Raw genomic sequence first — 13,578 nt, 5'->3', positions numbered from 1 at the left:
CAGTGCTCCGTGTCCACAGGGTGGCAAATAATCACCTGGTGTCTGCCTGTTTTGGCAGCTCAGGCTTCCCCAAGACTGATCAGCATCCAGGGTTTTGCTCTAACACATCTGCTCTTCAGGAAAACATAACCTTCTATCCTGGTGGAGGCATTTTTTCCTGGCATGATGCCTTTTCTTTCCAATTCTGATGAGTTGATTTTTTTTGTAAATGGAAGAAAGGTGAGTTTATGATATGATTAATATGAATTTTCACATATCAGGAACAAAAACTAAGCTGACTTTTTTCACTATGATGCTGTTTCTTATTTCTTTAACCTCTCTCTCCTGTCTTTTTCAAGTCATAGTGGTATGAACTTGAACAAGGGTTGTTAGTTCAGGGTCTGGTGCAAAATTATTAAAGCATGGGTGTCTTTGCTTTCTCTTTTCTTTTGGAATCAGTAAGGAACTCTCATTTTTATTTGTGGTATTACAATGGGAGTGAATTCTGACACAGATGTGAAAAACTTTGTCACCCCCCTTTTATTTGGTTATTAGCTCACTTGAGGTCACCAGTGCCATTTTAATTGAAGGCATATATGATGTTGAGGATGATAACAGCAAAGAATGATTTTGTTTGGCCTTCATAAATTCTCTCAGGCTGATCAATTAACCTAGAGGCTGAAACCCCTCTGCCTGCTGGTTCTGGCCTGGAGTGATGTCATGATGAGACAGCATTAAATCAATTGTGGCACTGATCGGGCAGCTGAAGTGGTTGGAGAACATTTACCTGGAGTGTCCTGTCAGGTATAGTGGTGTCTTTATAGTACAGAGTAGTGGCATCAGGCTGTGTCCCTACAATGTAGGGGGGACAAGAGGAAGGTCGTCCTGGCTTGCACGCCATCACTTGTTCCCCCCATTTTGTTCCCACCTTTGGCTGTAATTTCCATAGCCACACAGTTAGGGTGTTAAAGCAAATCTAACTGTAATGCTTTGCTTCTGCAACGCCACTGTACTTGGCCCCCTCCTCTCTGCATGCTAATTCCAAGTGGAGGGATGCTGAGCTCATCTCTGGCTGAGTAAGTCTGAGGACGTGGAAAGGAGATTTGAAAATAGGAGGCAGTTATGAAAAATAATGTAGTTTATTGCTTTTTCTGGGGTGATAAAAAATAAAAAACACTCTTGATGGAATGATGTCCTCTTTTTCTGGGTTCAGTGTTGCTACCCTTCCTGGTAAGTTTCTCTCCCATTCTCCTCTCTGATCTTGCCTGACTGCATCCATCAGAGGAGCTGCCTGGGCCACGGAGCGTGCCGGCTCGGACCCACTGGCGGGAGCGGCCTGGCACAGGGCAGGAGAGGCAGAGCAGGGATTCACACTCCCTTCTGCTCCTCCTTCACCTGTCGGCACCTCTGTTTCCCTGGGGGATGAGGACAGGAGTGGCTCCCTCATAACACACTCCGTTATGACTCCCTTAGGGAATCTTCTCTGGCCAGCCTTTTTTATGACTTTATGTTATTTTGAGTCAATTTTGGAATCTGTGTACTTGTTTCCCCATCTGGATCCTTTCCACGTGACTCTAAGGAAAAACAATCCAGAATTTAAAATGGTCATTTATACTAAAAAATTCAGAGGCATTGAAATAATGCTCCATTATTTCTCCAAAATTCTGGATCCAAGTGTTAAAAAAGATTTCCTTTATAATTATTTTTTTCTTGTAAAGAAAAACATGCCCCCAAGACAATGAATAGAATTGCCATAACATGTTGGTATTATCTTCCTAAAATTTCTTCTCTTATTTCACATGTAGGTCATAGAGAAGAATGCTGACCCTGAAGTAAATCTGCTCTTCTACCTGAGGAAAGTCCATATCCTTACGTTCTACTGTAATCCACCTGGATTGGGTGGTTAAAAGTGAACGTGCTGAGATTTCTGAAGAAAGTCACTCTGTGTTTGCTCTAGGTGAATAACCTTATGTTCAGTTTCTACAGTCTAGTTGAAGTTCAGAGAATGCATCTAGATTTGTGCTTTATTTGTTGTGTATGTGTGTGTGTGTTGTTTTGTTTTGTTTTGTTTCTTTGCGTGAGCAAAACCAAAATAATCATCCAGTGAACCATGATTATTCTAGCTTTGGAAACAACTTTATGACTTTGGAACTCCATGGTCACCCTGATGATGGTTTTATATTCAAGCGAGTGAATGTAGAAATATCCAGCCACTTACTCAGAGGTGCATGTCACTGACAACAGCTTCCCACAAGGGCATTTCGTTGCCCTTTTATAAACGTCTTGCAGAGGATAGCTATGCGCTTCCAGCTCTCCACCTCTGATCTGGACCTTTTTTCCCTCCTCATTCCCCCTGGACCTTAGTACTCAAAAAGAAATGTCCTGGGTTTGGATGCAACTATAAAGGAGTAATCCAGGGGAGTGATTGTTGCAGTGGTTACACAGATCTATGAGATAAAATTGCATAGAACCGACTATACCCACATGATATGAGTGCTTGTGTAAGTGCTGAAATCTGAAGAAGCTCTGGAGTCTGGATGCCAGCATGATACCGATGTCCAATTTCCTGGCTTTGGTGTTGTGCTGTGGCTTTGTGGGGGTCGTCATTGGAGGACCCTGGGGAACAGGCATATAGCGCCATCAGCACTATTGCTGCAACTTCTGTGAGACTATAATTGTTTCAAAATAATAAGTTAAAAATAAGTAAACTTATTGAGCACCTACTAAGAGCCAGGCACCGTGGTAAGCTCTGGGGTGCCACTCTGTACAAGACAATCATGCTCTCTCGCTCCCACGTCTTCACTTCCTTCTGCTCCTGTATTTTTGCCCCCCAACAGGCACATCTAAAAACACTACTTCCTTTCTCCCTGCTCTCACTTTGTCAAGCTTATCCAATATCTTATGTGTACCCGATACTTCATGTTCTCTCCAGACTCCTTCTCTCGCTAACCTTTCAGTCTGGTTTCCTACTCCATTATTTTTGCTACTCTAGCCAGAATTGTCCTCTGGTGTCCCTATTTCACTCACTATTCCAAGAATGGGCTTATTGTTGAAACAAAACAACAACAACAACAACAACAACAACAACAGGCAAATCCTCCCTCACTGGGCTCATCCTCTCCCATTGACCCCACTACACAGTCTCACTGTTAGCACACTCTGTCTCTTCCCTTTTATTTCACTTCTCAGTTCACTACACATTCTATCATACTTTCTCTAGACATACTAAAATGAAGAAAATTTTCTATGTTAGGAACAAGCTGAAAATTCGTGCACCCCCTGGTAAGCATGGCTAGACGCAGCGCTGAGCAGAATCACTCACAGTCTATTTCCCCATCCCCCCACGGTCCCCCTCTGTGCATTCCTTTCTGGTGCCTAGTGTCATAAATAAGGGCCTGTGAGTAAATAAGACTAACCTAAGACTCCCAGGCCCCAACTTCTGATTACAGAGTCAACAGTTCTGGGCGGAGTCAGGGGCTTCAGTTTTCACTTGTTCCTCAAGTGGGTGAGTCTCACGAACTTTTGTGAATACCACAGATTTTCTGCCAGAGTCAGCATCCCATATGCCCACACTACCTCCACTTTTCTCAGGATTCCCATGGTCCCTTCCAAAGCCCTCTACCTAAGTTATATCCATAAGTTTTAATTTTTTTTCCTTAAGGCAGGTCTCCAGTGTTATAAAAGCTTCAGGCTCCCACAAAAATCCAGTTTGCTGCCAAGTTGGGTCCTGGCTCAGGTGTCATTTCCAGAATAGGACACAGTCACATGAAGGGCACAGTGGCATCTCCATCTCCCTTCACCATTCCACTCTTGCCCTGCCCAAGGTCACAGCCTTCCACTGAGGGACCCACCCAGCCCAGTGCCCTGCCCAGACCTGCCGAGGCAATCCCCTATCACCTCTCCCTCCCCAGTCACCTCTTCTTCCCCACAACACCTCCTGGCCTGGTGTTAGGCAGTCTGATCTGCATAACCAGATAATGCACCACAAACAGTGAATAGCCCATGGCTGCTTGGGTCAGGGAGAGTGTGTCATTATAGAGCTGCTTAACCTCCGTGAGATCCTGGCTCTAGGTTAAAAACTGGGGAAATGAAATGTCTCAGAGATACCCTGGCCATGTGTCCTTGTTTTCCCGTGCCCTTCACATACCCATGACCGGAGCGCTAACACTTCTTGCCATTCTCAAAGCAATTTTTCATTCAGTTAGCAAAATTTACCAAGCACCAGGTGTTCAGAAATAAGCTAGAAGATACAGCCTCTGCCTTTGGTCTAGTGAGGGAGACAGCCAGAGGAGAAACACACGGCAAGTGTGATGAGTGCTGTGTTGTCCCCAGAAGTGTGATGAGTTCCGTGTTGTGGGGACACAGGCAGGGCACTTACACAAGGCTTGGGGAGGGAAGGAAGAGGGGAGGGTTATGTAGGAGTTGCCGGGGCAAATGGAAGGCTTGGGGACGAGGGTATTCTTGTCAGCAATACATTGGGGGGATGGGGCAGCTGCAGAGGCAAGAGAAATACAGCTGTTGAGGAACTGAAAGCAGTTTATTCTGATAGATGTGGGGGTGGGGGGAGGGTAAGCAAGAGATGAAGGAGGGGTGAGATGCTTGAGGCAAAGAATCAAGTTTGACCCCACGTCACATTCTTTGCCTGGCTTGCTGAACACAATAACTCGTTGACAAATGACCAGATCCCAGTGGAAACTTCAGGGTCCACTGCACACACTGGCCACCAGCATTCAGTCTCATGGTAACTTCTGGATGTGCTGTAGGACTGCTATATACCTTGGAGGCACTGAGAAAACTCTTAAAGGACTGAAAATAAACTTCTGATACATTATCATTTGTATTTGACCAAATTAGGATTGCCAGCTTTAGCATATAAAAATACAGTACACCCAGTTAAATTTGAATTTGAATGCATGGGGCATACTTACTTTATCTGAAATTCAGATTTAACTGGGCACCCTATGTTTTACCTGGCAACCCTATCTAATGATGAGCTTTAGAATGATTCCACAGAATATGGAAGGAACTGAGCCAGGCACTTCTGGAGGGGTGAAGGAAGGAGGCATTAAACTAGTTGTTTGGTGACCAGAGGGCAAAACAGCTGGTTGGATCAACTTTTCACTTTTCACTCAAGGCAACATTTAAATGTGCATCACAGAGATGTTTTAGGGTCTGACAAAGTGAAAAGCAAAAATTCGCCTCCATCTTTGAGCCAGACCGCTCCTGGATTCCTTTGCTTGGAAATGTCAGGACACCAAAGGCAGAGAGAAAGTATTTCTTTGCCTCTTTTGTTCTGCTCAGTGGGGCCCTCTCTGAGGTATCACCCACGTGACTACCTGAAGGTAGAAAGCTTGACCTGCCTGAGCAGGCAGAGCTGGCTCAGGCTGGGGACTGAAAAACAAAGGAAGTGGGTGTGCAGCCTCTCTGGACCTCTGCAGGGAATCTCAGCTCTTTCCTCCAGGGGTGTACTGGTCCAGTATTACCTCTTCAAGAGCAGCAGTTTCCAAAATAAAATTAATCTTTACCTCCGCCCAAGCTGAATATAACCTCCACCCATGAAATCCTTTTTAAACCTCACCCAGAAAAGACCTAAGCAAATCCCAGCAAGTTTTTATAGAACCTAAAGCAGGGGATTTACGTGTATCGTTTGTTCTTTCTTTGCGAAAATATTATTAATTTTTTACGGTTCTTATAGGGAAAAGGTACACAGTGGTTGCTGACGTTACTGGGTCAAGAGCCAAGGTTATTCAATTAATGCTCTCTAATCCCGTAAGAAAGTAAAGGCATCATGTTGCTGAACCAGGAAAAGTGGAACTTCCCAGGGCAGGGGGTGGGGGCGGATCTCTAAGTTGGCACGTACATCACCTCCACAACAATAATGCGAGTCAAGGACCCGTTGGATTCAGCAGGCTTTTCCATACTCCTTTGGATATAAGCTCTGATCTAACTGGCACAAGGCTCTGTGGTCGCATGCGTCCCACTCAGTGTGAGTATCTATATGACTCACTGCAGAAATTTTAGTCTTTGATTACACGTGCCAGCCTAGCCCCACCTGAAATGCTAGCTTACTATCTTTCTAAAATCCAGAAAATTTTGCATTCAGAAATGCATCTAGCTGGGGTTTTCAGAGAAGGCAGTGTGGTCTGTAGGGATTTATTCTCACCTCTCATCAGTTAGTTCATTTATATGCAAAAAGTAGAACAACTCCCTAAGCAAGAAACCCTGGTAGGAGACTCAAGAAAACAAGTTGCTTGTTATCAGTATCCATGGAAAGCAAAGCAGCCTGGGCCCCTCTTTTCCTTGACTCCCTTCCTTCCAGTCCGCCTCACAGGCACCAAGTACGGCTGTGGGGGAGGAGGCTGTGGTGCCTGCACCGTCATGGTGTCGAGGTACGACCCCAAGACCAAGAAGATCCAGTATCCTTTGTGTTGACGGGGCCCTGCTCTGGGCACTTCTGGGAAGGATGTGGAGCCCCCACTTTTCCTGTCCATATATATGTCCCCTTCTCTCTCCGAGTGTCCACCGCTTGCAGGCCTGCTCTCTTGCAATTTCCTAAGCTCCAGATCTTTCCCATGGACTTTCTTCCCATCAGAATATATGTGTCCTGCATGCCAGTCTCTCAGGGCCATGCTCTCTATTGCTGTGCAACTACTTCCTTTGCTTCTGAGCAGATTTCAGAGTGGAGGGTCAGGCAAGAATGCCTTAAACACAAAGAAGTGATGCACTGTCCTGGTAGAAGATCTGGGTCAACATACACTGGAAGAGTTATTCCCCTGTAAGAGCTGAATGAGACCTCAAGTCACACTGCACGACTGAGCCAGCATCACCTTGATCTAAAATGTAAATTTGCTCACAATTGAATGTGGTGGGGAAGGAGTTGTCTAGCATGATTCCCAAGTCTTTGTCTTAGGTCACTGGGTGGTGCTGTTCAGTTAGGAAGAGGAGGAGCAGAGGCGAAAGTGGTGAGTGTAGCTTTGGATACACTGCATTGCAGTAGTGATGGCAGGTGCAGATGGCAGGAGTGACTGGAGGGCCAGGAAGTTGTGGAAGGCTCTTGGAAAAACTTGACTAAGAAGGGAAGAAAGATAATCCAGTAGCTGGAGAAAGACATCGGTTTGGGGATTTCTTTTTTAAGCACAGCAAACACTTACATTAATTGCTAAATGCAAGGGAATTTAGAGAAATGAGACCCTAGAAAGGGAGAGGTTAGGGGGGCAGTTGATAACGGAGCAAGTCCACAGGGAGCCAAGAACACATGGGATCCAGAACGCAGCGAAGGGGCTGGACGTGGAATGCAGGTGAGGCTGACTGCAGCCCCAGGTGAGTAGTTGCTGACTGGGCAGTGAAGGGGCTCGTGCCTCTGTTTCCTGCATGAGGCATAAGGGTGAGACTGAGCAGAGCAGTGAACACGGAGAGTTGAGAGAAGAGGGAGAGGGAGAAAAGATTAAGGTGAAGTAAACTTAGTAAGGAGGGATTAGAGGACACAAGAAATAAAATGTATCTGTTGTGCAATGGACCTAGGGTCCACTCTTGCTCTGTATGCTAAGTGCTCTTCCAAGGTCCCTCACTAGTCAGGTGGGGGGTTTCCAAACGCATTTGACTATTCAAAGGGCTGGTGGAGCAAGAGAAGCACTCTATCTTTTCTTCAGAAGAATAGCATTCATATTCCCATCCTGGGTGAGAGAGTAAAGGAAGAAGTCCCTGGGTGAGGACAATTTCCATACCTGGAAAGAGAATAGGACTTAGCCTGGGTGGGAATAAAGAGACTACATTGGACTAACAAAGTCTGGATCCCATTCCCAACCCGTGAGATGAGAATCGGGTGCTAACCATGTTGGCCGTGTCATTAATACAGACGTGAGTGTGGGAGAGATGGTCAAGACAAGGGCATAAGCCCAAGCTATCCAAGCTTGGCCATACATTGGAATCACCTGAGGAGGTTTAAAAGTGATGGAGTGATCCTATCCCAGAGATTCTGATTTAACTGGGTTAGCATGGAACCAGTTAAACCAGTATTTGTATTTTTAAAAGCTTCGCACAGTTGAAGATTACCGGGGTAAATTACTCCAGGATGGTCTACATAACTCAATATATCATTTTATGATGAGTAGAAGGCTTCCTTTCCTTGGAATGAGGGGGGCGAAAATGGAGACTGAGAGTCTCTTGGAGGTCCTGCACAAAACTCATTGTTCTTTTTTTTTTAATTTCTCTCTACCATTCTATTCCAGCCTTATGTAAGTCCTTCCTTGGACACTTCCAAAAAGTTACAGTTCTATATCTAGTGTTCTCTGTATTCTCAGGGATATACAAACTCATGACTCTCTCACTCTGAAATTACTCCCTGAATTCTGTTACCCACTCCCTGCGATTCCAATGTGTTCTCTTTACAAAATTCCATCACAGCCATTTTCCAGTTACAGCATGCCTGGTTCCTATCTGCTTGCTGTATGGGGCTGCTGTCACCACAGTGGAAGGAGTGGGAAGCATCAGAACCAGGATTCACCCCGTGCAGGTAGGAGGGCAGTGTGGTTTGGACCAGATGTTGGTTTCAGGCACCCCGCGTAGTCTAATGTACTCCAATTAGGTCACCAACTTTGAAATCCTTTGTGCCTTTAAATTCTCATTTTGTGAGATTCAGTGCTTCAGAGCTAGAGATCCTTTCAGAGATTGGTGTATAAACCAAGATTCCTTCATTCATTTTAATATATCTTAACTTCTCAGCCCCATGCTGCCCTAAACTAAAACAAAGACAGTTTAGTCTGTCAAGAGAAGAAAACGAGATAGGAAACTAGAAGTTTATAATCGATACTAGCTGTCTACCATATTTCAGAATTACTGAACTATGAATAAGAGGTTCATTATGTATGAAATACTCCCCAAGCACTCCCCAAATAGCTCATGAGTAACTGAACACCACACTATGAGAAAACACAACTAAAATAACAAAGCACTTACTAAAGTTTAGAGGACTTTTTAAAATATCTTATTTATTTATTATTGTATTATTTAATTATTTTATTTTGTTGAGGGGTAGGTAATTAGGTTTATTTACTTTTAGAGGAGGTACTGGGGAATGAACCCAGGACCCTGTGCATGCCAAGCATGTGCTCAACCACTCGAGCTATACCCTCCCTCACTAGAGAACTTTTACTGCAGTTGCAGTGTTATTTTTATATACTAGAATAAGAGTTTCTTCAGAGGTTTTGTTTTAAAAGCAGGGCATCAAAAGAAAATTATGGATAGCCATAATCTCTTGCAATTCCTTCTCTTGGAAGACTGTGTTTGGAACACGGAAGCAAAGATCTTCCTCTGACAATGTGTTGCATTGATGGGCACTTATTGACTTTTTGACATTAAGATCTTACCCACTCTTGGCTTATCACCTTAACAGTATGGAAGCTACCTAACGCTTCTATCAGATTTATTTATTATTATTTATCAGATTTCTTTCTCTCAAATATTAATAGTACCTGATAGTTCAGTAGTGCCCTGGAGCAGGCTCGTACTGGTCAGGAGAGCCAATTGTTAAGTTTTCAGGGATTTTTGTGAGCCAGTCTTTTAAGCACAGCCATTACTAAAAATTAAACTATACAAGCTTAAAAGTAAGTAAACAATATTAAAAACGATGCTAATAAATAGCAATATTTATCATCTCCCAATTATTTTACTGCATTTCACTATTCCCTGTGCTCTTGAGGCCATTTATGTCTGTTGTAGCTACACTGTGGAGATGCCATAGAAAGGTATCACCCTGCACCTGTCTTCCAGACCCACATTCAGTGATATCACATTGGAAGCTTGATATCAGCTTTGATGGAAGTCTTTATACTACTGAAATTGGTTGAAGCTGCAGATCAGGACTCTCCTCCCAGAGATCCAGTTGTTAATCAGTTACCAGCACATTTGCAGCCAGGTCTATATGACACATCTGAGACAACTTGTCTTCTGGCAATAAATCCAACACAAGCCTCCCAAATTTTCCTCTAGCCTTAGAACAACGTCTGTCCCTGCAGCTGAGCCACAGATGACGTATTTGGCTTTCCTCTTAGAGGTCATGCTGTTTGAGGTTTATTTTAAAACATTTGGGTCATACTCAAGCCAGTGATTTGAGCATCCTGTGAAAGACACGGGGGACAAATACACAGAGGGGGACCCACAGAGTCATGTTTCCATCTGTATCTTCATGGATGGAGTCTTTGTATGGAGTGGACAAAGTACATTGTCATTTGTCATTCTGTTTTTCACTATCTTTTTTAATTGTTTTGTTATTGTATTTAAATACAAAAAGTTGAACTGCATAAATTAAATGTATAAACGACACAATACTACTGTATCACACTTAACAATTTTCAGATCATTTATCTAGATTTTGTCATTTAATCTATCAAAAATTCTATAACATAGATGATGAAGGAGATGAAATTTACTTCCCAGAAACTGTTAAATGATGCGTATATACTCATACTTATTCTCACGACCATCTTGTACAATAGATGCCATTATTATCCTAGTTTTATTTTATTTTATTTATTTCATTATTTTATTTTTTAATGTATTTATTGATGTATACTCAGCTTACAATGATGTGTCAACTTCTGGTGTACAGCACAATACTTCAGTCATATAGGAACATACATATATTTGTTTTCATATTCTTTTTAACCATAAGTTACTACAATATCCTAATTTTGAAGAGAAAGAAAAGTCAAATAAATAACCTAAGGTCACACAATTAATGAGCTACTGTAAGGACGAAAACTCCCATGAGCATGGCCCCAAAGCATTTTTCTTGTTCCTTAAACTACACTTCCTATTTCACAGATAAAGAAACCAGAGTCTAGAGAGTAAAGTAACTTAATTAATACTTGCCAATAGGCTTTTCCTGAGAGGAGGGAAGAAAGCATATGATTTCAAGAAATAGAAATATTGTTCTTCCAGAGTGATATCTTTTGCCCTGCAGCTATCCCTGGAAAGCTAAATACATACGCTTCACTCCTTTCTGGTGTGCAAGGTAGGGAAACAAGAGGTTTAAAGTATAAACAACATACCAATTTTTCCCAGGAAAGACTCGCCAAGTGTCACGGCACGCAGTGCGGCTTCTGCAGCCCAGGGATGGTGATGTCCATCTACACGCTGCTGAGGAACCACCCGGAGCCGACCCCCGCGCAGATAACCGAAGCCCTTGGAGGTGAGGCTTCTGGGCCTTCATCAGGGACTGAGGGTGGAAAGTGCCCAAGCAATGAGGGAGGAGGCCCCGGCCCACGGAGAGAAGCTGTGGCACAGCTCTGGGGTTCCAGACACCTGGGCAACGTGTAGGCCTCCTTAGCACCTGCCTGGACCCAAGTCCTTTCCAGGAAGTGCTACCTGCATTTTGTCAGCATTGATGCCAAGAATTGGGGTAGTAGTGGTTTCATTACAAGCCTTCTCCCTTAATGGACCCAGCTGTCACTCTGCGAAGGCATTCAAATAGGCTGTCTCTTAACACTTTTAATACAATATTTTCCAAATGTGGAAATTTGGGTAATCTAGAAGAATGAGATTCTGTTGTTTGTTTTTAAATTAATCTGTTAGAATCATTCATAAACTATTTACTAAAAATTAATTTTACATAGAGTATGGATTTCAGATACTTTACATTTTTATGTTCTGGTTGAGTTCATTATGAGATCAAGGAGCTCTTAGACTGCAATTAGTTGTCACAAATAAGCTTGGTGAGCAGTTCAATCCCCTATGACAAAATAGCTATCAAATTTAAATGAACAAACACAATTTACTACAAAAAAAAAAGAGCATGTTAACAAATGTAGTTTTCTGTGACAAACATACCTAGTTCAAGGTAATTGGTTACTAGTTCTTAGAAGAAAGCTGTGAAAGCAAACCTCTAAACATTAAAAGAAATTCTTTGTTCTTTTCAATAAACAGACCCACACAGAAATTCAGTTTTATGATGAAGAGATACAGACTAAAACAAAGTAAAAATTCAACTTAAATTTTACGGTAACTGGAATATAAGTATACTCTAATATTTTCCCTTATCTCTCAGCAACATCTATACGCAACATTTTCTAGTTTCTCATTAAGTACTACTCAAACTTTGGCCTATGATTTCAATTATAGTTTTAATTAAACCTGAATGGATTTGAACAATAGATAATTTTTGTTTAATAAAGTAATCCACATTAATGAGATATTTAGAGCTTTGAAAAGCAAAGATGTTGTGATTTGCCTTACTTTTTGTTTCTTTGAATATGCACAGTCTTATAGAGATGGATTATTTCCTTCTAGATTCTGTGCCTGTAATTCACACAACCACCACCAGGAGATGGCATTGTAAAGTTTGGCTAAAATAGATAGATAACCTTATTCTAGGTGTGGATAATTTGGAAAGTATATTTTGGTTCACAATGATCTCTCTCTAGGATTATCAGTGCTAGCCACACATATAACCTTTATGCTCATGTTTTAAGAAAACAATAATATAAAATAAAATTGCAAAGGAATGAAATTAGGTATGACACATGCCTTCTAAAATGATCAACTGATATAAATCATCACTTCATTTAATCTTGTTTTTCCCTTTCAGACTAAGGATAGAAAATTTTTTTATTTTCCATGTTTTTTTCTCTTAGAATCAGAAGAATTTCTACAGTGGGTGCTATTAGTTTCCCTTGGTGGGCGGTTACTAGGGCTTCTAGACTTAGCACTTGTTATGTGGCCAAGAACAAAACCGAAAAACTCTGACATTCACTCCCTCTAGTCTTTAATGTTTTCTTATAGTTAATCAAAGAGAAGGTGTCCATTGCCTCTTAAATACTTCGGTTTCACGGCATGTAGTTATGTTCTAGATATTTTAGCTCCTTTTCTCTACTCCAAAGAGAGATTTTTAATTCACACACTTCTATATTCTTTCTTCTTAGCAAATGAAAAGATAAAATATGGAGTCTTAATGCATTCTTGTGTGTGTAGGTTCTTCCTAAACAATTTTTATTCTAATAAAAAAAAAGCAGTATATCTATTAACCAATTTTTCCACATGACTCCCTGGCACTAAGTTTCCATACAACATTTTACTTTAAGCTGTTTAAACCTGCTCAGTTCCACACATATACATTGCTTCTGAAATTGTTAAACTATATTTGAACATAATCATTTTAGATTTATTTTAAGCATAAAATAATGCATTCCTATTATGAAAAATGAAAAAAATTAAAAGTCAAGGAAAAACTCATTCATATTTCTGCCACCAGCAGACAATCACAGTCAAATACTTCTATTTTCTTTTAGTCTTTTCTGTGCAGTTTTTGTTTTCTTATTTTAAATACTTGTGACTACTGTAAATACAATTTTATATTATACATACAATTTTAACTGTATAAGAATTTTCCCATGTTATTAAAGCTTTTCATAAATATCGTGTATACTGGCTTCAAAATTTGAATATACTTTTTAAAAAGACAGTGGTTTCTTCACCTTTTCCACCATATTTTGAAATGTTGACAAATTAAAACAATACCAGGTACTCACTGAATACCTACTATGCTGTACTGGGAGGAGTCAAGAACATCTAAGACAATCCTTGCCTTCTCCATGAGCTTAAGGT

General features: G+C 41.6%; 1 protein-coding gene across 6 annotated transcripts in view; it reads left to right on the top strand.

The window, feature by feature from the left end:
- The window catches only part of LOC105082336 (aldehyde oxidase 4), a 58,292-nt gene continuing 44,714 nt past the window's right edge, over window positions 1-13,578 (top strand). Inside the window, exons 1-5 of one of the 6 annotated variants that reach the window (XR_006720704.2) lie at window positions 1-219; window positions 1,785-1,842; window positions 6,299-6,395; window positions 8,383-8,491; window positions 11,041-11,167. Coding sequence is in view for 5 of the 6 variants with exons in the window: in XM_045508004.2 (XP_045363960.2) it covers window positions 163-219; window positions 1,785-1,842; window positions 6,299-6,395; window positions 8,383-8,491; window positions 11,041-11,167 (448 nt within the window). In the remaining variant the exon portion in view is untranslated. Of the gene's footprint in view, window positions 220-690; window positions 784-1,784; window positions 1,843-6,298; window positions 6,396-6,944; window positions 7,300-8,382; window positions 8,492-11,040; window positions 11,168-13,578 lie in introns of those variants that run through there. The other 5 variants (XM_045508004.2, XM_074364192.1, XM_074364191.1 and 2 more) reach the window with 5 other exon arrangements.

This window comes from Camelus bactrianus, chromosome 5 (assembly GCF_048773025.1).
Source record: "Camelus bactrianus isolate YW-2024 breed Bactrian camel chromosome 5, ASM4877302v1, whole genome shotgun sequence".
In the NCBI taxonomy this organism is placed as follows: Eukaryota; Metazoa; Chordata; class Mammalia; order Artiodactyla; family Camelidae; genus Camelus; species Camelus bactrianus.
Note: the sequence above shows the minus strand (reverse complement) of the source record. Positions and strands in the feature narration are given on the sequence as shown.